The sequence below is a fragment of the Delphinapterus leucas genome, chromosome 1 (assembly GCF_059928025.1).
Source record: "Delphinapterus leucas isolate spDelLeu-1000000601 "Yukka" chromosome 1, BTC_Dleu_Yukka2, whole genome shotgun sequence".
NCBI lineage: Eukaryota > Metazoa > Chordata > Mammalia > Artiodactyla > Monodontidae > Delphinapterus > Delphinapterus leucas.
In genome coordinates this window covers 169,955,641-169,980,973 of record NC_143129.1, presented here as the reverse complement: position 1 = coordinate 169,980,973, position 25,333 = coordinate 169,955,641, and the positions used below count along the sequence as shown (strand labels likewise).

The 25,333-nt window shown below is 55.1% G+C and overlaps 1 protein-coding gene and 1 pseudogene across 7 annotated transcripts in view; one reads left to right on the top strand and one right to left on the bottom strand.

Moving 5' to 3' along the window:
- Positions 1-216: 216 nt before the first annotated feature.
- LOC111163252 (large ribosomal subunit protein eL18 pseudogene) lies at positions 217-1,999 on the bottom strand (annotated as a pseudogene).
- Positions 2,000-6,020: 4,021 nt separating this feature from the next.
- RPS6KA1 (ribosomal protein S6 kinase A1) overlaps positions 6,021-25,333 on the top strand; it is a 36,361-nt gene continuing 17,048 nt past the window's right edge. For 2 of the 7 annotated variants that reach the window (XM_022551720.3, XM_089898455.1), the window contains exons 1-7: positions 6,021-6,162; positions 12,243-12,287; positions 20,503-20,619; positions 20,893-20,974; positions 22,869-22,949; positions 23,131-23,210; positions 24,612-24,718. In XM_022551720.3, coding sequence (XP_022407428.1) covers positions 6,100-6,162; positions 12,243-12,287; positions 20,503-20,619; positions 20,893-20,974; positions 22,869-22,949; positions 23,131-23,210; positions 24,612-24,718 — 575 coding nt within the window. In that variant the 5' untranslated portion in view covers positions 6,021-6,099. Of the gene's footprint in view, positions 6,163-12,242; positions 12,288-17,607; positions 17,734-18,532; positions 19,656-20,502; positions 20,620-20,892; positions 20,975-22,868; positions 22,950-23,130; positions 23,211-24,611; positions 24,719-25,333 lie in introns of those variants that run through there. The other 5 variants (XM_022551722.2, XM_022551721.2, XM_022551723.2 and 2 more) reach the window with 5 other exon arrangements.

Sequence of the window (25,333 nt, the reverse complement as noted above, 5' to 3'; positions counted from 1 at the left end):
TCTACTTCCAGCTCCCATTCTCTGTAACCAGCGGCAACAAGCTTCTGTTGCCCCCACCCGGTCCCCGTCTCCAGGTCAGTGGAGGAGCCCGCTAGCTAGTTCTCCAGTAGCCCTGGGACTGTCCCATCTGCATGCTCCCATTTTTCCTCTTCTTCTCTGACTACCCTATCTTTGGCCTCATTCTTCTTTTTTTTTTTTTCAGCATCCAAAATCTTTTTAATAACAAGGCAGGATCTGGGGCTGGTTTTTGTAGTGGCAACTGGCCTGTCAGCCTCTGGTGCGCTTGAACTTCCAGCCCTTGGAACGTAGGGTTTGGTGTTCCTGAGGTCTTGCCGAGATGCCTGTATACCTCTTGGTCTTTACCAGAGAGTAGGCCAGCGCCACAGCCCTTGGGAGTGTCCAGGGCCAGTTGGTCAAAGGTGAGGATCTTGCCCCAGGCCTTGGGGATGTGGCTCCGGAGGCAGTGCACACACCTTCAGTTCGGGCACCTACTGGGCATGCACATGATCAGTTTTAGTCCCTATAACCACACCTGTTTTGCCTTCCCCTCCAGGAAGCTTCACCTTCCGGATCATCTGGGAAAGGGATAGAGGCCACCAGTTGGTGCAACTCACGAACAACCTCTTCAGCACAACTTGACTGAAGGAGTTGGTTGGTCAGGCCAGAAACCTGTACAGCTTGACCAACAGCCTTAGGTAGCTGTCCTAGCTCTTGGCCTCATTCTTTTTTTATTTTTATTTTTGGGCCATGCCACGCAGCTTGCAGGATCTTAGTCCCTGACCAGGGATCGAACCCATACCCCCTGCAGTGGAAGCACGGAGTCCTAACCACTGGACCACTAAGGAATTCCCTTGGCCTCATTTTTTTTTTTTTTGAGTAGGGAACTTTTTTTTTCTAGTATTTATTTATTTATCATTTATTTTTTTCTGGCTGAGTCAGGTCTTAGTTGCAGCATGTGGGATCTTTCATTCCGGCGCACAGGATTCTCTCTAGTTTTGGTGAGCTAGCAGGCTCCAGAGCACGCGGGCTCAGTAGTTGCAGTGGGCGGTCTCTCTAGTTGTGGCATGCAGGCTCCAGAGCACGCAGCCTTCGCAGTTGTGGCACGTGGGCTCTCCAGTTGTTGCGCCATGGGCTCAGTGGTTGCAGCACGTGGGCGTAGTTGCCCCGTGGCATGTGGGATCTTAATTCCCCGATCAGGGATCGAACCTGCGTTCCCTGCACTGGAAGGCGGATTTTTTACCACTGGACCACCAGGGAAGTCCCCACACAAGCATATTTTGAAGGCTTGCCACATGTCAGCTGTAGCCAGTGAGATAGCAGTAAACAAAATAAAGTCCTACCTCATGGAGCTTTGTTCTAGTGAGAGAAACAAACAATAAACAAACAGATAAATATACAATATGATCCCTGGTAGAGAGGCATGCCATGAAAAAAAGATAACATAAGATGATACCGTCGATGGGGAGCTAGCTTAGGTAGGGTCAGTCCTCTCCGAAGAGGTGACATTTGAGCAGAGGTGCGAATGAAGTGAGGGAGCAAACTCTGAGAGCTAAAGAAAGAAATGTTCCAGGTGGAGGGCACAGCAGGAGCAAAGCCTGAGGTGGGAGTGTGTGTGGCATGTCAGTGGGCAGGCAGCAAGACTAGTGGCAGGGGGGCAGTGAGTGAGTGGTAGGAGAGGAGGGGCAGGGGGAGTAGGGAGCCAGGTCCTGCGGGACTTTGCAGGCCCAGCAAAGTCCTTGGATTTTGTTTTAAGTGTTAAGGGGGAGCTACAGGAGGGTTTCAAGCACCTCCATCCCTCAGACCTGGATGGGGCAGACAAGAGAATCCACCCCCTTACTTGTTCACCACTACCCACCTCTGCATACTGAGTACCCGTGAAGCCCCTTCTGGGCTGACAGTGTAGTGAAGTGAATAAGAGCACTGGATTTTGAGTCTGAGAGAATTGGGTTCCCAGCCTAGCTGTAATACTTACTAGCTGTTGGACCGTGGGCAATCGCATCACTCCTGAGCCTCAGTTTTCTCATCTGGAAAATGGGGACAATAATTTCTGTCTCATGGTGTTGTTGGGGCGACTGGATGAGCTCTTGCGTCTAAAACACTCACAGTGCCGGGCAGGTCACAGAGCTCTCCCTCAATCAGCTGTCATAGTTGATGATGGTTACTATTTAAACGCTGAGCCAAGTTCTGGCATTTTGTAATCACTTGTTAAAGGGAACTACCATTATGATTGTTCCCCTTATGCTGTTCCGCCTGCTGCCAGGAGACACATGTGCGAAGACCCTCCTCTACTGAATGGCCAAGAAAGAATAATGACAGACTCTCTTCCTGTGGGGCAGGGCCCATCCAGAACCTGTGCTCTTGAACATTATAGCAAGCACATGCCCAGGTTGCGGTAGAAGGACCTAAAACCCAGCGCCCAGCCTGTCAGCTCAGCCCCCTGCTTCGTGCCAGAATAACCTCTTCCACAAGGTACAGAATAAGAACCTCACTGTGTCCAGCAGAGCCCTTTCGCACTTAACAAACACCGCAAGTGACTGCCCCGAACAGCCTGTTCTCACCCCATTATGAATAATAATAATAGCTATCATTTATCCACGACTCAGAGTGTAGCATTTCAGAGCATGAGTCCTAGATTTACTGTATTGTAGCTAGATGATGTTGTACATATCACTTAGCCTCTTTGAGCATCTATGTGCCAGGTAGTGTGTCCGGTGCCAGGAAGACAAGAGCCTAGAAGACCCGATTACTGCCCTCTCACAGCTTCCTGTCTAATTGGAGAGCTAGATGTTAATCAGGTAATCACAAAAACAAATGTAAAAGTACACCTTGAGGAGCACTAAGGAGAAGTATCCATTGCCATGAGTGTATATAACAGGCAGGTAAGGGAAGATGTCCTGGAGGAAGTGATTGTGGAGATAAACTGGCTTGAGGAAGACAGACAGTTTCAAGAACAAGGAGCAAGGCCCTGGGGCAGTAGAACTGAAGGAAAGTCAGTGTGGCTGCAGCCTAGAGAGAAACAGAAAACTGTGAGCTGAGGCTGCAGCAGGATCAGCACATTGTAGGCTATGGATTGGTCTCTATAGCTCTCTGCTGAGTGACTGTAACATCCTTTCAACAATGATGGGCAAGCTGACCTGCCCAAGCTCCCAGGCAGGGCCCAGGTGTCCTCTGGGCACCCCCCTTTTCCAGCATAACCCACTCATAACCCAATACTCTTGGGAGAGAGGACACAGGAAGTGAAACATTCATAGGAAAGCACAGTCACTACTGGGTCCTTAAATTGAGATGATGCACTTGATATGGAATCCTTTCCTGTAAAAAGGGGAAGGAAGAGGCCAGGAGCCCCAGGAAGGGGGCAGATTGAAGGTAGAATCACTCCAGTTTTCCCCTCGCCCATGCCCCTCCCACCCATCCACCTCATCTTCCTCGCCCAGCAGTCCTTTGCCCTCATTCTCTAGGTCTCAATGTCTCTTCCCAAGTTTAACTTAAACCGGCTTGCAGCCAGATATTTGGCACCTGTGTGCAATCTGTTCTGAGCCCTGAGTAGGATGACTAGATTTAGCAAATCAACAGGACACCCAGTTAAATTTGAATTCAGATAAACAACAAGCATTTTTTCGTATAATTTTTAGTCTAAACATTACAACGCTAGACCTGAGCAGCAGGGGTTGGGTCATCGGAAACTCCAGGCAACTGATACTAACACTGATGTCAATAACAGCTGCCAACTTTGGCCCAGGTTGCCTCCAGTTTAGCCCTCATTAAGGAGGTAATAGAGTGAGTGAACAAAAGAATGCACTCTAGGGACTTCCCTGGGGGTGCACTGGTTAAGAATCCACCTGCCAGTGCAGGGGACACAGGTTCGATCCCTGGCCTGGGAAGATCTCACATACCATGGAGCAACCACATGCCGTGGAGCAACTAAGCCCATGCGCCACAACTACTGAACCTGTGCTCTAGAGCCCGTGCACCACAACTACTGAAGCCCGCGCACTGCAACTACTGAGCCCTGCAAGTACTGAAGCCTGCACACCTAGAGCCCGTGCTCCACAAGAGAAGCCACCGCAATGAGAAGCCGGCGCACCACAATGAAGAGTAGCTCCCACTCGCCACAACTAGAGAAAGCCCATGCCCAGCAATGAAGACCAAACGCAGCTAAAAAAAAAAAATAAAAGGAATGAACACTGGGCCTAGACTACCAGGGTTGTCTTTCAGCTCTGCCATTTTCCAGCTGTGTGACCTTGGAGGGACCCAGACAATGAAACGCTTAACTTCTGTGTCCTTGGTTTCCTCATCTATACACTGGAGATAATAACAGCCCCTAACTCATAAGGTTGTTGTGAGGATTAAATGAGTTTACAGGTAAAGTGCTTAGAATAGTGCCTGGTCCATAGTAAGTGCTATGTTAATGTTAGCTCTAATAATTTATCTAATCACACCAGACCGAATGGAAACTCCATGAGAACAGGGACTTTCTTTTGTTCATTGCTATATCCACAGGAATGAGGAGCAGGGCTGGTTTACAATGCATGCTCAAGAAGAGGGCCTGGCTTGTAATATATAGCCATAAATATTTATTGAATTAAATCTAGTCCTCAGGATCTACCTGAAAGATTGGAATTATATTAATGATTCCCCTTTCACAGATAAGGAAACAGGTTTAGAGACATGAAATGAGTTTTCCAATGTTAAGGAGGTGGCAGAGCTAGGATTCAAATCCAGATTTGTTCGGTTCCAAAGTCTTTTCCACTCAAAACTCAATTCACTTTAACAGCTGAGGTGCTACCCTTGGAAAGTGATGGAATAACAGGAGCATCTGGATTTAGGAGAAATCCTCATGGACTTTGATTTTTTTAAGTCCTAATCTGTTCCCCATCTGCTGTGTAACCTTGGGTAAGTCACCTCATCTTTTTGAGGCTGTTTTATGATGTGTAAACTAGGTGGTGGTGAGGATCCAAGGAGATCATATATTGGTGAAGCCTGACTGGAAGAAGTCTTCTGATAAACAATCCTGCTTTAGAACGGCTTTGCAAATGGACATTCTTCCCCACCCATGAAACCCACAAGCCCATCTCTCCACTCCCCCACGTGTGAATAAATCTCATCACACCTGAACCCCTAATACCTCTTTAGACGGAGGTTGAATCTCTCCGGGGGAAATCTGTCTCCCTGGCCTCCCTGCACTCCAAGCGCAGCCCAAGTGTCGGTCAATCCTGGGAACCTGGTCCCTGCTCTCTTTAGAGGGGGCACAAGCCCAAATGAGCCCAGAGCTGGGCCTGCAGTTGGGAGAGATTCGGGGAGACGGCTTGAAAAGAGCAAAACATGCGTATTAAGACATCACTTTGGAGGCACTGTGGGTCCTGATGGTGGTGAAAGACTTGTACCCTACCTGGAGCCGGGGCGCAGGAGATTCCAGTGTCGCCTTCCGGGGCGGGGTTAGGGGGTCCTAGGGCCTTGTAATGGGGGGAGTAGGGCCCAGGCTCCTTTCGAGCCTTTGCCGGGGTCAGGCCCAGGACATTCAGAGTGTGTGTGTGTGTGTGTGTGTGTGTGTGTATGTGTGTGTGTGTGTGTGTGTGTGTGTGTGGCAGGGGGAAACAGCCCCCGCTGGGGGGGGAGAAAGAACATCTGGGGAGCTATTCCAAACGAGGTGAGTGGGGGTGATGGGTAGCCCTGGCATGGTCCCCTCCGGGAACCAGGTTTGGGAGGGAGGAGCCAGGAGGGCCTCTTCTGGGCTGAGCAGAGCGCGGGCCCAGGGCTCGCGGTGAAGGCGGGGCCCGCACTCTCTTCGCGGCGGGGGCTGGGGGTCCGTGCTGGGAATGCCGCGCCGCGGGGGCCGGGGCGGGGCTTCATTGGCCCCGCCCTTCGCGCAGGTAGCCAATGGGCGCGGCGGCGCCGGGTGACGGAGGGAGCCGAAGTGCGAGTGCCGCGGCGGCGGCGGCGCGGACGGCCCAGCGAGAGCGAGAGGGTCTCGGCGGGCGCGAGGGGGTTAGGGGGCGCGGGGACGAGGGGACGCGGGAGCGCGGAGCCTGGGACCACGGGACCTGGGAGGCGAGGCGGCCCGGACCGCCGGTGGAGCGCGGGCCGCCCAGCGGCGGCGCGATGCCGCTCGCCCAGCTCAAGGAGCCCTGGCCGCTCATGGAGCTGGTGCCGCTGGACCCGGAGGTGAGTGAGCTGGGCGGGGGACGGGCGCTGGCGGCCGGCGAGCCCGAGTCCCCACAGGGGCGGGGCGGCCCGCGGCGCCTCTGTAGCCTGGCGGGCGCCCGCGCGGACGCGAGTGCCCTCCGATCTCTTGCCCCCTCTCCGGCTCCACCCCCTTCTGCCCCGGGTGTGTGTGCGCGAGGGACAGTTCCGCCACAGCGCCGAGAAACCCCTTAGCCCGGAGAGGGTATGCCGTGGTGCGCTGAGATCTGACCCCCGCCTCACCCCACACACCTAGGACCTGTACCGGGAGCTGTCGGAGTTTCCTTCGTTAGGGCAGACGGCCAGGGCTGGGGTGTCAGATGTCTCGGATTCTACAAGAGACAAGGATCATGGGACCCCCCCCCCACTTCTCCTTGATGTCTCCCAGCGCCCTACCCCAAGAGCTCCCGCTACTCGGCTGCTGACCCTAGAAGGATTGTCCCTCTTGACCCTAGCAGTTGTGGAATTTGGGGTGACATCGCCCGTCTAGGGCTGAAACTCTTGGTTTTCTTTGCCCCAGCCTAGGGTCAGAGGACACCTGTGTCACCTGCTCCAGGCTGGGGGGAAGAGAATGGGGAAAAGCCCTTAGACACTGTGAAAATTATTCCTGGAGATGAGGCGAACGTTGGTTCCTGCCCCCTCCCATAGGAAGGACTGGGCCCCTGAGGAGTTTGGCCTCTGCCTGCCTAGCCTCTCCCAGAAGCACCTCCTGCCCTCTGAGGATTCTATGGTGCTAGGCCCTAAGTTTGCAGAAGGCCAGCTCTTCCTGTGCCCTTTGACACCCAGGGTCAAGGTCAAGCCCATCTGCCAGCAGATGGAGAAAAAAAACTTTTCCCTTAGCCTCATTCTGGGAAGGAGGTAGGTGATACTGCCTTTCCAGAGGGGATGTGGGGATATGCAGGGAGGGTATGGAAACCTCAGTGAGCCTGGGAGCCAAGGTGATTTTCTTCTGGCTTGGGCTCGGAGCCCCTGCTTAGATCCCCTCCTCTGCCCTCTCTTAACTGGGGCAACCACCAAGTGCCCTGCCTCTCAGGGTCACAGGTTGAGATCAGAGTGAGGATCCCCGGTCCCCAGAACCCAGGGTGTGCTGCCCCTTTAAAGGGATGGTCATGGCTGACACTGGCTATTGGAGGGTGGGCGCATGGCAGGATTAGGTAGCCAACCTGAAGGCGCAATTTGGAGTAAATTGCTTTGGGATCCCTGCCATGGGGTTTTTACGGGCCCTGCTCAGTTCAGAAGTTCTCTCGCTGACTCACCCTCTGAGGTGAGGAACACTGCCCTCTGCAGCCCCTATCCACCACAGCCCACCCCCCAAGGACTGGGTCACAGGGGGTTGGGGAGGTGCTCAGAGGTGGATTCCTTTGCCTTGGCATACCGTTGAGACCTAGGCCTCCCTAGAGGAAGGTGGACTGGGAGGGGCCAGGGAGAGACTTAATCTGAGGACTTACCATGGGTTATACTAGTAGGGAAGAAAGACACCCAGGAGCTCAATTCCCAGTCCAGGGCACTACTTCCTGTTTCTCTTTGGGGAATCCTGGGGCAGGGGCCAGGTTTAAACAGGAAACTCAACTCAGTTTTAGTACTGCTGCAGCTGAACTCTGAGAGGAAGAGACTGGCTTATTTCCTAGGATTAGGGGGGCTGTGATTTCTCTAGGAGCTTCAGCTTGGAAACATTGTGTGACCCCCAATCAGTCTTTAGCCTCTCTGGGCCTCTGTTTCTCCAGTGGCCAGGGCTGGGTTCTGGCCTCTGCTTTCTGGGCCTGAGAGGGTACAGAGTCCCGAGTACCACTGCCCATTTTCCTCCTCCCCACTCCATGGAGGTGCCAGGCGACTGGGTGTTATTGTTTGGGTAACAGGAGCCATGGGGCAGCCAGGGCGCGGGTTGGGCTGTTTTCACTGGAGAACAGGGCCTCGCTGTTCTTAGCCCAGGTGACATGTAAGTGATACAGCAGCCTGACCTGCAGGTATAGGCGCTGCTGCTGGCTCCTGGCCAGGAAGGAGGCAGGCAGAGGGGCTGGTGGGGGCATTTGGCAGAGGCCTGGGATATGGACTGCCCTGCCCTCCCCATGACGCTGCCGAAAATGGGCTGCTGGGAGGCGGGGCCTTGTCTGGGGTGTGGCCCAGGTGGAGTAAACCCATTGGAAGTGTGGTTGACGATTCTGCCTGGGCCTTCCCTGGCCTTGCTGAAAGCAGTAACCTTGACCCCAGGCCCAGCCTCGCTGTGTACAGAGCTTCATTATGTGCCACCCACCCCACTTCACCACTGTTACCTTATTAAAATAAAACGACTCTCAAAACAACTTCTCAAGGTAGGGATTATTACCCCCATTTTCATATGGAACAGCTGAACTCAGAGAGGAGAACTGGCCTGTGAATTAATGTCAGAGTCAGAATTGGAACCCAGATCTCTTGTTGTCTCCAGCCTAGTTGGGGGAGGCTTAAGGACAGGGAAGAGCTGGGATCAAGCAGGCCCAGGTGGAAGGTACTCCAAGAGAGGCTCCGGATGTTGGCAGACTCTCCTGTCCAGCCTTTGCTGAGGGCTGGTGGTACCAGCCGGCCCTGGCACCTGGCCCCCAGCTTCCAGCAGCGCTCAGGGCTGCCAGTGCTGGGCTCTGAACCCAACTCCTGGGGCTGCTTCCTGCCTGTGGGGCACGTGCTGTCTTTGTCCATCTGCTGCCCGGCCTCTCCAGACGCTGCCCTGGCCCCTCTTCCCGAGACAGAGCTGGTTGGGTGGGGAGGAAGGATGCATGGTGAAACCCATCTCTGACCTCTGGGGAGGGGGCACAGTGGTCTGGAGGCCCTCCGCAGCTGTCCCCATGAGTAGTGCTCTCTGAGGAAGAGGGAGGAGAGTGGGTCTCCATCCTCCAAGAGGCCAAAAGCCCTTTCCTATACCAGATTTTTTAGACAAGGTCTTTCATTCAGTATTCTGCAAGGTCAGTATCATTGTCCTCTTTCGTTCATTCATTCGTTCATTCAGCAAATATTTATTGAGCACTTATCATGTGACAAGTACTAATCCAAGCAGCAGGGTACAGCTGTGAACAAGATGGACCTGCCCTCGTAGTACAGATGAGGAAACCGAGGCTCAGAGAAGTAATGTGACAGACACAAGGTCAGAATGAGAGGCTGGCAGAGCTAGCATTAGTGGCTGTGTCTTTGTGGCTGCAGACCTGTGTTCTTTCCACCATCTGTGCAGCAGTCAGACCAGAGGGGCAAATGAGCCCTGTCTTCCCAGGACCCTGGCTCAAAGGGGGGAAGCTCACCTGTGGTCCTCTTTGCACTTCCAGTCCTTTCTCCAGGGCTGCCCACTCCCCTCTAGAGACCTTGTGCAACAGCTCTTACAGGCATGGGGCTCCATGAGGATGGCATCCAAGCTAGAGACCCCTGGACTGGAGGCAACCAAATAGGGCCTGTGGAGCCCCCTGAATCCTCCAAGATACTGCTCTGTAAGCGCACACCTCTGGGTACACCCACCACCTCCTCCCCTCCCTCATCAGGGATTCAGGCTTGCAGCCACATGACTCTGGGTCATGGCCTGATGTCTTAGGGACCACACGTAAGTCCCTCAACTCTCTGAACCTTGTCTGAAAAATGGGAGTAATAGAACTTTCTCTGGGGAATTCCCTGGCGGTCCAGTGGTTAGGACTCTGTACTTCCACTGCTGGGGGCATGGGTTTGATCCCTGGTCGGGGAACTAAGATACCGCATGCCGCATGGCATGGCAAAAAAACAAACAAACAAACAAAACTTGCTCTGGCCTCCTTGCTCTCTTTGCTGGGTTGAGCTTTCATTTGACAGGCTACATGCTGGACCCTGATCTGGGTGCCAAGGAGATGATGCTGGACAAGTCATGGCTCCTCCCTGAGTTAATCTGCAGTTTGCTCGGTGCTGTGAGGCCCAGAAGAGGGAGGAAAGGGCTTGAGACTGTGTGGACAGAGGAGATGACATTAGAACTCAGTCCTGAAAGAAGACCAGGGGTTTGCCAAAGTGACCAGGCAGGAAAGGTTTTCTTGGTAGGAGGAGCCACCGTGCAGATGCATGGGGATGTGAAACAAGCTGGTCTGTTCAGGGTCTCAGGTTGATCAGTTTAGCTCCGTAATAGGGCCTGATAGTAATAATGGGGACTGTTTGTGGACCAGTTACGTGCCAGGCATGTGTACTTTACAGACACTATTTTGCTTGCTTCTTACAGCCACCCAATGAGGTACATTACTTTTATCCCCATTTCACAGATGAGGAAACTAAGACCTTGAGAAATGAAGTAACCTCAGGGTCATGCAGGTGGTAGAAGCCAGAATTTGAACCCACAAGGTCAGGTTCCAGAACCCACATTAATCACCTATGTTGGGCAGTTGGTGATGACGGCTTTGAACGCCATGCCAAGGAGCTGGGACTTTATCCTGCAGGCAGTGGGAAGCCATGGAAGGGTTTGGGGCCTGGTACGTAGGAGGTTCTCAATAAGGAGTGAGTGAGTGACCAAGGGAGTTGATCACTCAAGTGTAACGATTACAGTTGAGTTTTAGGAAGGGTGAGGATTTGGAATGGGGGAGGCTGGTGTATAGGCCGTTGTTACCATCTGGGGGAATTATGTCAAGAGTCTAGAATGCTGGGTGAAGTGGAACTCCATCTACAAATGCACCGTGCCTCCCCCTCCCCCCAGCCCTGGTCGACCTGGTGCTTCTCCCCAGGCTTCTGAGAGATGACAGGTATGTGTATGCGTGCGTGGTGGGGCCTGTAGAACACTGGCCCCTGGGGAGGATTAGGGGCATTAAAGGGGCTCAGGGGGCAGGATGTCCTGGGAGCAACAAGGGGAGGGCTGCTCCAGGGGCAGGGAGATTATGTAATGGGCAGAGCACAGCTATGCCTGCTGCTGCCGAGCAAAGCCGCAGCTGCCCTATGGACCCGGCCCCTGGCTCCAAAGTCCTGGGTCTTCCTGGCCTCTCCACACTCTCGCTGTGCACGAGGGGTGGGGACAGCTTCTTTCAGCTTCCCAAGGCCCAGATGGGGTAGGTTACTCACCTCATATCACACAGGAAAGGGATGGTGTACCCCAGGGTGAGTAGCACCCACCTGAGGGTGAGGTCTGGGGGCTGGAGGACTGCCCAGGGGCGGGCTCCAGTGCCTGCCTTTCTGCAGGTAGTTCCCCTGGCTGGGCAGTGGGCTGCTTTTCCTCAGTCCTCTTTTGAGCACCTCCTGGCGTCAGAGACTGGATTTTGAATCCCTTACCAGCGGTGTAACCTTATGCGCCATCACTAGGCCCCTCTGCGCCTCAGTTTCTTCCTTTGCCAAGTGGGACCAGGGCCTGCCTCCCAGGTCAGGAGGGTTTAATGGTGCCACAGGTGTGAGGCACTGAGCCCAGTGCCGGGCATGTGGCAGGGGCTCGGAAGAGGAAAGCTGTTAGCACCAAGCCCTAATCTCTGCCCTCCCAGGGCTCCCCGTTTTTTAGGAGGGGCAGGCCCGTGTGTAAATAGTCCCTGTGTTGTGATAAGTGGTAAAATGAAGGATCGCAGGACCGTAGTGGAGCAGCAGTGATTCTGCGAGGATAGGGAGGGGTCCCAGAGCAGGCAGGGCCAGGGTGCCCACCATCACTGGGCTGGACACTCTTCCAGACTTCGTTTCCTTCAGCCCTTGCATCAACCCTGGGAGGTGATGTAAATACCCTCCTGCTACAGATCAGGAAACTGAGGCCTCTTGAGTTGGTTAGTTGGCATGCACAGTTTGTCTGTGGCAGAGCTGGGAGTCCTTTCCTTCTCACTGGGAGAAGGTGACATTTGAGCTGAGCCTTCAAAGATGAGGTATTTGCCAGGCAGAGAGCCTGAGGGAGAGATGCCGGGAAATGGTCCGCCTGAGTTGTGAGGGGCTGTTGCAGGAGCCTTGATGCCTGTGCCCTCCCTGTGAGAGTGGAGGTAGAGAGGACACAGCCAGAACTCCTGCCCTCACCTCCATGGCCCCCTAGCTACTGGGAGCAGCCGAGGGCGGGGTTGCCCCATGGGGTCTATCTTTGCTTTGTGCCACTCTGGTAAGTTTTGACAGTGTTCCCTCATCTCCCTTCTCTTTTCCAGAATGGACAAGCCTCAGGGGAAGAAGCTGGACTTCAGCCGTCCAAGGTAAGGACCAGGGCTAGCACCAGAGCTAGGGACTGTCAGGGGTGGGGGACCGTTTGCATGGAGTGGAAGAGGAGGGAGGCCTGCCCTCGTTCCCCCCGGGTGTGAGGCCCTTTGGCCCAGCTCAGCCTTCCTTCTCTGGTCCCACCTAATCCTCGAGGCAGCCCTGTGTGTCAGGATTACTTGCTCCAACCTTCCTGTTTCTCAGGTGAGGGGACTGTGGCCCAGACAGGGTCAGAATCCAGGCTAGAACTCTGGTTACCCATCACATAGACCAGGACACTTCCTCAGTTTATTTACTCGTGGCAGCTTGGCCGACTGTATTGAGACGGTGAAGGGGTGCTGAGAGAGGCTCAGGTCTGCTGGGCCTGACGTGGGCCTGGAATCATCTGGGCACCTGGCGCTGGAGGGAACCTGGTGGCCTCAAATCTAACCAGGGCCCAGTGCCTGGCATGTGGCGCACAGGCCATTTCTCAGGGACCCCACCTCCCAGCCCCAGGCTGGCTCCCTCTCCTCTGCTCTCTCTGCTTCCCCTGGGTTCCTCCCTTCAGCCCCTCAGCTCCTGTTGCTGGTTTTGTGTGTTGACAGAAGTACCAGGGCTGGGTGACAGTTGTGTGACCTTTGGTGGGTCGTTTGTTTCCTCTGGGCCTGGGCTTTCTCATCTCCACGTTGAGCTCCTCCAATTCTCGAGGAGCTGTGAGGTCACAGAGCTGCTGGCTGTGGAGGGGCTTTGGAAGCCGCCAGGCAGGACAAAGTATGGGTTCTGGCAGTAGAGCCAACCTGAGTTCGAGTCCCGGCTCCACCATCACCATTTGACCAGAAGCTTCTCAAAGGTTTCCTCAGCTGTACCTTGGGAGTAATAGTAACCTACTTCTCAGGAGTGACGTGAAGGACAAGGGAGGTAGCAACTGCTTGCCACACAGCGCCTTCAGCAGCAGCAGCGTGGACGCCCTGCTGTATTGCTCAGTGCCACTGACTGTTAGTGGCCACACCCTCCTGGCCTGGGTCTGCCTGGGCACCGGACCACGAGCTCGACCTTTGAGATAGACCCAGAGCTGGTCCTGATGTTTGCCTTGACTCAGCCTCCTAAGATAAGGGAGCTGAGCTACCCGGGGTAGGGCAGGCTGACAGAAGTAGGCTCCCACCCCCTCCTTTTTTTGGTACTATGGCAACCTTGGACCACCAAAAGCAGTCCACGTGGTGTGGACTGGGCCCCTTGGCTTATCTCAGCCCCATGTCTGGAGAATCTCTCCCCACAAAGGAGCTGCCCCTGGTTGCCTAGTAACAGAATGAAGGGGCTGTCGGTCTCCAGTGAAGACCCAGAATGTTCAGATCTTGGGGCTGTGGTTCTGGGAGTTGCAGAAGTGCTTGCACCTTTGAGGGAGCTGGTGGTGAGTGCAGCTTCTCACCTCAGTGCTAGAGAGGCTGGTTGGGAAAGGGCAGGAACTTACCCAGGCGGGCGACCTACATTTGATCCCAAGCCTGGGACTCCTTCTTGCTCTAGAGCAGATCCTGGGCTGGGAAGGGAGATGTGGCTGGACACGATGGGTCAGGGAGAACCTCGAATGCCACGTTAAGGGAGAGAAAGCGCCATATCAGGAGCTTTGCATTTGGTTCTCATAACACCCCTGGAGGTTAACTCTCCCCATTTTACAGATGAGAAAATTGAGGCCCAAGGTCAAATAGCTGGTGGGCGATAGGGTCAGGTCTTGCTTGACCAGAGAGCCCACCCTCCTCCCAGCCCAGGAAACACACTGAGTGCTGAAGAGGAGGAGCCTTGGGTCCCCGTGACCCCAAGTTCCATCATTCCTCGGCACCTGCTCATTCACCTTCTCCATTGCTCCAGAACCTCCTAGCATCCCCAGTGCCCACTTCTGGGCTCAACACACCAGGGAGCGCTCAGCCTGTGGTCAGGACCTCATCCCTTTGTTTAGTGGAACAAGCTGGCAGCAAGCTGGTTTATGTTTTGCAACATCAGACTTTCAGTGCACCCTGCTGTAGCACTGGGGACCCCAAAATGAATTCAACACCCACCCTCAGGGAGTTCCCAGTGTTGGGGGAACGGTGGTATCAGGAAAGCTGTGTAGAGGGCGCTGTGATGGGGAAGAACAGGCTGTGGGCACCTAAGACCTCCATTCTGCGCCAGGCCTCATAGTGGGCAGTGAAATATACCACCTTCCTACATGTCTCTTGGGGGCATGATGAGATGAGCGCATCCCGGGGAACCCAGCCAGTGGCATCTGAACTCAGGGCTGAGCGTGGACCAGGACAGTCACTGCTGTGTGTGGCAGAAGAGGAAGAGTTGGGATGGGCCGTGGGGCACCAGGTCACCTTCCCTGCAGAGCTGGCATTTGGCTGGGCCTCGAAAGGCAGGATTTGGGCAACTGGAGAGAAAAGTGGGCCTTCCAGGTGGAGGAGAGGCCTGACTTGGAGGGGGACTTGGGAGGCAGGGGCTCTGAGTTCAGAATCCTGCCCCTCTTTCTTGTTTGCTGTGTAACCTTGGGCAAGTGATTTGCCCCTCTGAGGCTCAGATGTCTTTTCTGTAAAAGAATAGGGTCCACCCCACAGGGCCACCCAGAGGAGGGAATGTGATGTGTATAAAGTGAAGAATTCAACAGGGTTTGAGGCATAATGTTGGTGTTTAATGCTTGTTTATTTTATCCATTTCAGGCAGAAGGGGAGATTGGGGTTTTAGCAGCTATAGTGAGGACTGCAGTCTAGGGTGAGAGCTCCTGGAGTGCACCTGGTGCCCTCAGGCATGCTGGGGCTCCATTCACCCTCCCTCCCTTCCTGGGGGTGGACTGGGTGCCCCAGGCCCCCTCCCCCGGCTATCTCCGGAGCTGGACCCCTTTGAAGCTCCTGCAGGTCTATTTTGAGAGCTGAGCGTCTCCCCCCTCCCCTCCTCTCTTCCTGTTTATGAAACCCTGATCCCTCCCGGATCCCTCATGCTCCCCCTGGCTGGAGCTCAGGCAGGATGTGACTGTGGACTTCGGGGAGCCTTGGGAGCTTCAGGTGTTGAGGGGAACTTCCCTGGGACTAGCCAGGGCAGGCTAGCCCACCTTCCCAGCACCTGAGACCTGCTGGGCTCTGTCCCTTCAGCCTGCCCAGAGGAGACCCTGCGGCAGTAAGAGTGCCCGTGTAATCCAGGGAATTCTGTTTACCACATCCCTTTGTTTCTGTGGCCCATTTTGCTTCTAGAAACAACCTTTTGAGGGTGGAACAATCTAGTTTTGACCTCTGTTTTATAGAAGAAGAAACTGAGGCTCAGACAGGGAAAGAGATTTGCCTGGGAACACTCAGCTAGTGAGTAGACGGTTCTTAACTCCCCACGCTGTACTCCTGGCCTCAAGCCTCTTTTCCACGCTGGTCTCTTCCTACACGGAGTGTCTAAATTTGTCCTCCTTTCTGCCTGGCCAACTCCTGTTCATCTCCAGGGTCCAGCTGGACTGCCCTGTCTTCCTGGACCTCACCCCAGGTAGACAGTTAGAGCCTCTGGGCACCTACAGCACCTTGACTGCACTGTGTCCCAGGACAGTTGTGTCTTGTTATTGTGTATTTATCTTGGGGACAGGTCTGCCTTAACATGTGCGCCTCCTAGTGTCTGGTTCCTGGCCTGAGGACAGAGCAGCGGGCCAGTAGCTGTGAGTGATTTCCAGAGGGGAGGCAGGCTGGCAGGGCTTGCAAGGAAGGTGATAATGAAATGCTTAGAGTGTAGGCTTTGGAAGTAAACAGGTTGATTTTGCCCTGAGCTCTCCCCCTTTCTGGCCATGTGGCCTTGGGCAAGTTACTTTCTCTCTGAGTCTAGTTTTCTCCTCTCTGAAATGGGATCAGTACTTCCTTGGAGCTAGGACACAGGGCCTGGCAGAATCCACACCAACAAAAGTTGAGGGAAAGAATGACTTCATGCAATAAATGTTCAATTAATAGGCACAATTCTCATTGTCATTCCATGCCAGTCCTGGCCTCGGGCCCAAAGCCACCTCCCCTATCAAGGATGCCTAGGAAATGTAGATCCCTCCTCACCTGCCCAGAGGCATGCTGGGAGAGGCATCTGGGGACATCTGTCCCGTCAGAGGGGCAGTCCTGGGAGGCCCTGCAGATGGTGCCAGCTGGGGGAGGGGCTGTTGGTGTACGTTAGGGCCAGAGATTAGCAGGTGGGCTTGGGTTGCAGCTGCTGGAGGGAGGCCCAGTGTGGGGACCCTATGGGCCAGGGATCAGGTGGGGGGGATCTGGGCTTCTCTCCAGCTGCCTTGTGGGAGGAAGTAAATAAGAGGAAGTATCTCTAGGGGGAATGGGGCAGGGACCAGGGGGTGGGGTCTGGTGCTGTCCTCCCTACTCCTGCCACCAGCGGCCTCACAGGCCCTGCACGTTCCCTTCAGTGAAGGCAGTTCCGAGACAGTTTCCTTCCTGTTGCCCCTTCCCGTACCCTGCTAGCCATGGAGAGTCTTCCTTTGCTTCCGAGGGATGCAAGGGTTGGGGGGCCCCAGCCGGCACTGGACCAGAGAGCTTTGGGGCTCTCAGGACTGCCCCAGCCTCCAGACCCCAGATGCCCCAGAAGAAGCTGGAGTACAATGAGAGGCCTCGGTCTAAGGAAGCATCTTTCACAACACCCAGCAGGCCGTCATCAGGCAGTTATTGGAGGCCCTGTGGGGACTGGAAGGGGAAGTTCGGTGTACGTGGGAGCGTTTCCACATAGGGGATGTCTGTGGAAATGGTTTCCGATCATCGGACTGTGTGCATTTGTGTGTGTCATTTTCTGTGGGTGTACTGGTGTCAGTGATGTGGTGAGGCCATGTGGCAAAGGGCTGGGCCTGGTCAACCCCTGCCCCATGGCTACCTGCTCCTCCTCTCAGGCCTCTGTGAGGTTCATGCTAGGGCCTTCTGCCCCCTTGCCCGTCCCAGGGCCCTGGGCTGGCAGGCTTATTAGGGCAGGGTGGTGCCCGCTCTGTGGGCTGCCATTTTGGGCGGGCCCAGCCATGGGAAGGTCACTACGGGGGAAGGATTTCCCATGCTCTGGACCGGGACAGTCAGAGATGGTGGCCTTGGTGACCTCTGCCCCCCATTCTCTCCAGGGGATGTTTGCAGGTGTGGGGTACCCACTGTGTCGCTGCCTCATCTCCTTGTAACTTCTGTCTGTGTTCTAGTCTCCTTTCCTTAGGATCAGAGGAGATGAGGGGTGTCTCTCTGGGCCCACCCTGGAGCCCTGGGCTTGGTGTCTGCACTGTCCCCTCCTTAGCAGGGGAGCCTAAGCCGTCTTCTGTCCCTCCTCCCTGCAGAGGGGGAAGTGAGAAGGAGGGGGTCAGGGACCCTGCCTGCTCGGCCAGGAAAGCTGAAAAAGCAGAAGTAAGGGGAGTAACTGGGCCCTCTGACCGCCAGCTTGGGCCCCACCATGCAGACCCTGGCAGATTTCCCCAGAGTTGAGAGAGACTCACTCCCCTATCCCAGAAAGGTGAGCAGAGGGTTGGCCTGCCTCCAGCGGGGTCTGTCATGACTCTGGGCAAGGAATGGGTTTGGGGGTGGCTGTGTCCCCTGGGGTTTCCGGGTGACTGCCTGTGTCCCCAGGGAGTGTTCTCAGTCAGAGGCAGACAGACACATGGAGATTCAGACCTCAGGATGGGGTGGGTAGGGGTTGCTGTGTGGTCTTGGCCCTCCCCAGCCCCTCTCTGAGCTGGGCTTTCTGCCTGTCCCACCCACTGGGTTACACTCAGGGGCCTGATTAGCCTGCAGCTTTTGTGGCTGTTCAGGATCCCCTGAAGATGGGGCTGTGTCTCTGAGGGTCAGCATCTAGAATGGGAAGTCCCCAGACTGTCCTGGTACTAAGGGAGGGGGCAGGCTTGGAAAGGCAGGACATGGCTCTGGCTGACTTACCTGCCCACGCTTTCCTGGTACTTGAGGTCTGCTGACCCCAGGCCAGGCAGTAACCAGGGGAAGAACTTGGGTTTGAGCTGGCTCTGCCACCTGTTCACGTTGAGCCTGGGTGAGTCACTGTCCTGTGGGCCTCAGTTTCTTGTTCCTGAAGTGGGGGATGACAGCTTTGGGATATTTGGATCAAAGCTATCAGTTTGCACTCAGGAGACATCCATCTCGGTCTCCAGTGTCTTGATCCTGGGCCCCTCAGGCCATAGCATGGGAAGGAAACTCCAGAGAAATGGAATTCCTCAGAGATGAGTCTGCCACGAATACCAGACTGCTCTCCCAAGTGCTGGGAGTTTGCAGGTGATGTCCCATCGCTTTCCTGCCCCCAGGCAGACTAGCAGGAACCTGGAGGTCTTCCCTTAAGTCCAGAGTCTGACTCTCGGGGTGTCTTTGTGTCTTTCCTGACTGTATGTGTGCCCTGGGTATCTGTCAGTCTCTTTGGGCCTCACTGATGCTGACTGCTGCCCACCTGCCTCTGTTGTTGAGCTCCTGTCTCTGTCTCCACTTCATGAGTGTCTGTCTTCACCTGTTGGGTACATGTCACGTACTGGGTGCCTGTTGGGTCGTGTCCCCTTCTGTCTCTGCCTGTTGAGTACATGTCCCCATCTGTCTCCACCTGTTGGGTGCAGGCCCCCATCTGCCTCTGCCTGTTGGATCCCCATCTGTCTCTGCCTGTTGGGTACATGTCCCCATCTATCTTTGCCTGTTGGATATGTGTCCCCATCTGCCTCTGCGTGTTAGGTATGAGTCTCTGTCCACTTCTGCCTATTAGGTATGAGTCCCTTCCTGCCTCCGCTTGTTGGGTACATGTCCCCATCTGTCTCTGCCTATTGGATGTGTGTTCTTCCTACCTCTGCCTGTTGGGCACATGCCCCTATCCATCCCTGCCTGTTGGGCATGTGGACTCTCTTACCCATCTGTTGGATGCCCACCTTCATCTGTCTTCACCTGTAGGATGCCTGCCTCTGCCTGTTGGGTGTCCCTCTTTATCTGCCTCTAGATGTTAGTTGCCTGTCTCTCCCTGTTGGGTACCTATCTACTCCTCAGTAGCTGGGTTGGCATGGGGCTTTCCCTTTGAAGGCCCACAGGGAGGATGGGGAGGAGGGCCCGAGGGCAGCCCTCAGGCAATAGGGAGGGGGAAGAGAGAGGAAGGGAGCGTGGTAAGGGAGCTGGGAAACCACAGGCCCTGAGTGATTGGCAGTCCTGGGCTGGGCCCAGCCCCCGCCTTCACCCTGCACATCCGCCTTGGGCCTGGCCACCTCCGCAGCAGCCCCGGACGCCGCCTGCTCCTGCCATGGTGCCTCTGCCCAGCCCAGGCGGATGGAGCGGGATCCCAAGCTGCCCCGTCTGCGGCTCTGGGCCCTGCTTCCCTGGCTGCCCAGGAAGCAGCGGCCCAGGATCAGCCAGACTTCTCTGCCTGCCCCTGGCCCTGGCCCTGGCCCCAGGCGGGACTCGGTGAGTGTGCCCAGATGTCTAGGCCTGGCCTGACTGTGGCCCTTGGAGCAGGTGCCTTGGAAGCCAGTTTAGCCTCAGCTGGCTCTGGGCTCTCCTTGCCCACGCCTGTCCCTACTGGGTGATTGGACCCTGCCCAGACTTGCTTCCTGGGGAAGTGAGGAGGCACTTCAGGGCTCCAGGGCCATATGGACAGATTGGAGGGAGGGCAGAGGGGTTCTAGAACAACTGGGACATGGCAAGGGCTTTCTAGTAGACTTGTATGAAGGAAGTTTCAGAGGGTGGAGCATAGAGTCTCTGGCCTTAGCTCCTACCCACCCCAGACTGGCACTTACCCAGTTGGTGGGGGAGTCTGAGGTGACTCTTGGGTTCTTGTGTATCTCAGCCCTGTCCTTCTAGCCAGAGACAGCCCATCTTCCATCTTGACCAGGAACAAAAGCCCAGTTGTGCCTTCCCAGTATGAGAAAAAACCCTACTTCCTATTGTGGCAAAACCAAAACCTTTGCAGCAGGGGGAGGGGAGCCGCACAGGGAGGACCTGGGGCAGGTTCGTGGGCCTCAGCCAGAGCCTGGGCTTGCCTCCACCCGGCCGTGCCGGGGCATCCCTCTGGGCCTGAGCAGGCTGGAGCAGCAGGAGGTATAGGAGCTCACCTGACCTGGCACCTTGGTAATTTTCCCCTCCCCGGCTTTTGCTCTTGATGAACTGGGAGGCCCTGTCAGGGTAGCTGGCTGGTTGGGCCTGTAGGACCCTGTCTGCTGAGATCCGGTGGGAGTAGACTTGGATGGGGGGACATGCCCTATGCTGACCTGAATGGGGCCCACCGTGCTCACCAGCTCTGTTCCTCCATCAGGATGAAGACGTCCTCAAGGAGATCTCCATCACGCACCATGTCAAGGCTGGCTCTGAGAAAGCCGACCCATCCCATTTTGAGCTCCTCAAGGTTCTGGGCCAGGGATCCTTTGGCAAAGTGAGTCCTGAGCCTACAGCTGGAAGGGCAGCACTGGTCATGTCAGAGGGCAGGTGGGAGGGTCACCTTGGAGCTTAAAAGATCAGAGGGCAAGGGTTGATGGGTATAAGGGGAGGAGGAGAGAGGTCACCGTGGTACCCAGTGGGGACACAAGGTCAACTTGGTGCTTAGGGAAGTTGGAGGTCAGCCTAGGACCTGGAGCGTGTGGGAGCTGATGTGTTCGACCCCTGCCCAGCTCCTCCCCTGGTTTCACCCCCCCCGCTGCCTTCTCAGGTCTTCCTGGTGCGGAAGGTCACCCGGCCTGACAGTGGGCACCTGTATGCCATGAAGGTACTAAAGAAGGCGACACTGAAAGGTGAGTGGGGGGTGCCTCCCCATGCGGAGCCCAGGCTGGGCACAGATTGAAGGAGACAGCCCAGCTCTCAAGGGCCTTGGGTCTGATGGAGGAGATAGCTCTGTCACGAGGAGTACCTGGTCTGAAGGTACAGAAACGGGCCTATTCTCAGCCGCTCCTCATCCCCCACCTCAGCTGATAGCAAAGACAGGGTCCATTCAGAAGAACAGACTTCCGGGGATTAACCCCACCCCTTCCTGCTCCCCTTAAGCCAAGTGCTGACTGTAGCTGAAGGTGCCTGGAAGGAGGCAGGGGGAGAGTGCACTGTGTTTGCGGGGGGCCTTGTGCTGTCAGCAGAGTTGCTTCGCAATGTTAGGAGAGTCAGCGGGAGACGTCTCGGGGTGGAGAAGGGCATGAGAGGAGAGGAGGGAACCCGGGAAAGGAGGCAGCTGGGTGGGTAGGAGAGGGTGGGTCAAGGCAAGGCCGCAGAGATGGATGGGCTCAGAGAAGGGAGCTGAGCCCAGGTCTAGAATCCCGGACTTGCAGAGGGCGTGAGGGTGGTTGGAAGTGGGCTTTGGGCCCGGTAGTGTCTCTTTGACCAGCCTGGGAACCAGTGTGGCCACTGACCAAGTGAAGCGGGCCCCGGCTGGGCTGGTGGGTGGCGGAGAATAGGAGGCATTGGCCTTGGGGTCATGGAGCCACAAAGGGCTGTCTGTGGGGTGATGCAGCTGTGGTGCCCCAGGGCCATCCTGGTAGGGATGGGAGTCCTTCCCCAGGAGGGATGGTGGGAGGAGAAGAATGCTGCGAAGGGCTCCCAGGCTGGGGCAGGAGAGGTTGAGCAGACTCTGCAGCGCGGTGCAGTTGGTGCTGTGGCCAGGGAGCCCGGGAGAGCGTGGGTTGTAGCCTCAAAGGGTGTGGGCTCACATGGGAGTAGCCTTTTTTTTTTTTTAATTTATTTATTTTATTTATTTCTTTTTCGCTGTGTTGGGTCTTCGTTGCTCGTGCGGGCTTTCTCTAGTTGCGGCGAGCCGGGGCTGCTCTTCGTTGTGGTGCACGGGCTTCTCATTGCAGTGGCTTCTCTTGTTGTGGAGCACAGGCTCTAGGCGCGTGGGCTTCAGTAGTTGCAGCGTGTGGACTCAGTAGTTGTGGCTTGAGGACTCTAAAGCACAGGCTCAGTAGTTGTGGCGCACGGGCTTAGTTGTTCCACAGCATGTGGGATCTTCCCGGACCAGGGCTTGAACCCGTGCCCCCTGCATTGGCAGGCGGATTCTTAACCACTGGAACGCCAGGGAAGTTCCGGGACTTTTACTCCTTAAAAAAAAAAAAGGGGGGGGCTTCCCTGGTGGCGCAGTGGTTGAGAGTCCGCCTGCCGATGCAGGGGACACGGGTTCGTGCCCTGATCCGGGAAGATCCCATATGCCGCGGCGCGGCTGGGCCTGTGAGCCATGGCTGCTGAGCCTGCGCATCGGAGTCTGTGCTCCGCAACGGGAGAGGCCACAACAGTGAGAGGCCCACGTACTGCAAAAAAAAAAAAAAAAAAAAAAAAAAAGTGTTTGTGGGATGTCTGCTGAGACCCGTGAGTCTGAATTTCAGGCCCAGAGAATCTGCCCTAGACTGGAATTAGGGATTTTTATGCCAGATGGAGAGGGGGCTGATGAAGGCATCCCAGGGGGAGCCACGGGGGCGGAGGCTAAGGGTACACAAGGAGCAGGATGCTTAGACTGGCTGGATTGAATGGCCTCCTTGGGGCATGGCAAGAGACAGGGCTAGAGAGATGGGCAGGGCCAAGGGCCAGCCCTGGGCACTGCCAAGAGATGTGAGGAACAAGTAGAAAAGAGAGTCCTTCTTAACCAGGGCTGGGCGTAGCTGTGTTGGGTGGCCAGACCCTTGGTAACCTCCTTCTTCCTCTGACCAGTGCGTGACCGCGTTCGGACCAAGATGGAGAGAGACATCCTGGCTGATGTAAACCATCCGTTTGTAGTAAAGCTGCACTACGGTGAGACTGCAGACCCTACTTGAGCTCCTACCCTACCTGCCAGCCTTTGCCCTTGCTGGTGGGCTGTTGCCTTCCCTGTATGTTGCCCTGTCTGCCACCTAGCAGGCTAAGGAAGTTGGGATCAGAGGGGCAGGGCCCAGGGCCCAGCTGGTTCCACCATGGCCTTTTCCCATCTCCCCAGCCTTCCAGACTGAGGGCAAGCTCTACCTTATTCTGGACTTCCTGCGTGGCGGAGACCTCTTCACACGGCTCTCTAAAGAGGTGAGCTGACACCCCACTGCCAGGGCACCAGGATGGAGCTGGCACGGCAGTGAGACATCAACCTGAGACTCCCCAGACCTGCCCAGCAGTCCCTGACCCACCCTGGGACAGAGCCCATTCCCTGGCAAAGCCTCTGAGAGTTTCCCCCAAGGTGGTCTGAGGAGAATCAGGCTCTGGATCTGATGCTGCCCTGATTCCAGAAGCTAAGGGTGGCTCTCACCTCTTTCACCTCCATTCTTTCAGGGCTTCTCTGCGCAGGGCTATGAAGGATGCAGAGAAGCCCAAATCCACCTAGAAAGCTAGATGCTTTAACATTATGTCCCGTTAACCAAAAGGATTTTGAACTCACATAAAAGAATTTGAGGACTTCCCTGGTGGCGCAGTGGTTAAAAATCCGCCTGCCAATGCAGGGGACACGGGTTCGAGCGCTGGTCTGGGAAGATCCCACGTGCCGTGGAGCAACTAAGCCCAGGCGCCACAACTACTGAACCTGTGCTCTAGAACCCACGAGCCACAACTACTGAGCCCACATGCCACAACTATTGAAGCCCGTGCGCCTAGAGCCTGTGCTCTGCAACAAGAGAAGCCACTGCAATAAGCCCGTGCAATGCAATGAAGAGTAGCCCCCCGCTCGCCACATTTAGAGAAAGCCCGCGCGCAGCAACAAAGACCCAACGCAGCCAAAAATAAATAAATAAATTTATTTGGAAAAAAAAAAAGAATTTGAGCCAAATATAAAAATGGGACCATTAATACAACTTAAACTTTAGAAGAGAACCAAACTTTTTTTTTTTTTTAGAACCAAACTTTTTAAATTTTTAAAATGTTATTTTAACGTTTAAATAGATAATACATGATTGAAAAGAAAAATATTCATTGAGAAGTCTTCCTCCCACTCCAGCCCCCTCTACCACCCTCCCACAGATAAACATTTTATTGGTTTTTATCTAAGCTTCCCACGTTTCTTTGGAAATACAAACCAATTCATTGTGTGTTCTGAATCCTGACCCCTACTTTCTTACATACAAAGTACTGTTCTGTATGTACCGTTCTTTATCTTGCTTTTTTCACAACAGTGTATCTTGGAGATGGATCCATATCAGAACATGGAGGAATCCTTGTTCTAGTTTATGGCTGCATAGCACTCCATTATGTGGGGGAGAGAGTTTATTCTAGTCTACTGCTTGACCCTTGGGTTGTTTCCAGCCTTTCGCTGTTTGCATTTCAGTGCTACCATGAGTGACTTGGACGCTAGTCATTTTATTCTTCGGACCCCTTCATACAGAGAAGGGTGTATGGCACTGGAATCTCTAAGGAGGACTGGGAAGCTGCTGACTGCCCAGTGACCCAGCTCCTGAGGAAGAAGTGATCCCAGCTGAAGCCCTCTCCCGCCTGTTGCAGGTTATGTTCACGGAGGAGGATGTGAAATTTTACCTGGCCGAGCTGGCTTTGGGCCTGGACCACCTGCACAGCCTGGGCATCATTTACAGAGATCTGAAGCCTGAGAAGTGAGTGAAGGCCCAGCCGCGCCCGGCCTCCCTAGGGTGTACAGAGGCAGGCCCTGGGGCCTCTTCTAGGACAGAGCCAGCCTGCTGGGGTACGGAGCCAGCCTGATGGGCTGCCCCATGAACGGGTGGGTGGAGCAGAGTGGCGGAGGCAGCAGGCTCACCCGAGGGGCTGCCTGATCTCTAGTAATGCCATTACCAAGGGCCAGGTACCTCTGTGCCTGGGTGTTGCCTACTTTTTTTGCTAATCCAGTGTGACATCTGAGATGCCACCATTGAAGGTCATTCCTTGATATGGCCCTTTCTAGAATTTTCCTTAACATCTGAATATTCTCAAGTGGTAATTTGGGAGCCAGGGGCAGGTGCTGAGGTGGAATGAGATGTGGCTTTAGAGTCAGGCAGACCCGATTTCAAATCTTGTCTCTACCACCTACTAGCTCTATGACCGGGGGAGTTATTTAACCTCCCTGAGCCTTAGCTTCCCCATTGTTAAAATGGGGCCATGAAAGTACCTGCCTCACACAGTTGTTTCAAGAATTAGCAAGAAGGTAGGCAACACACCTACAGGGCACCACCAACACCCACTCCACCTGCCCATTCATCAGATGAGCGGCCCTG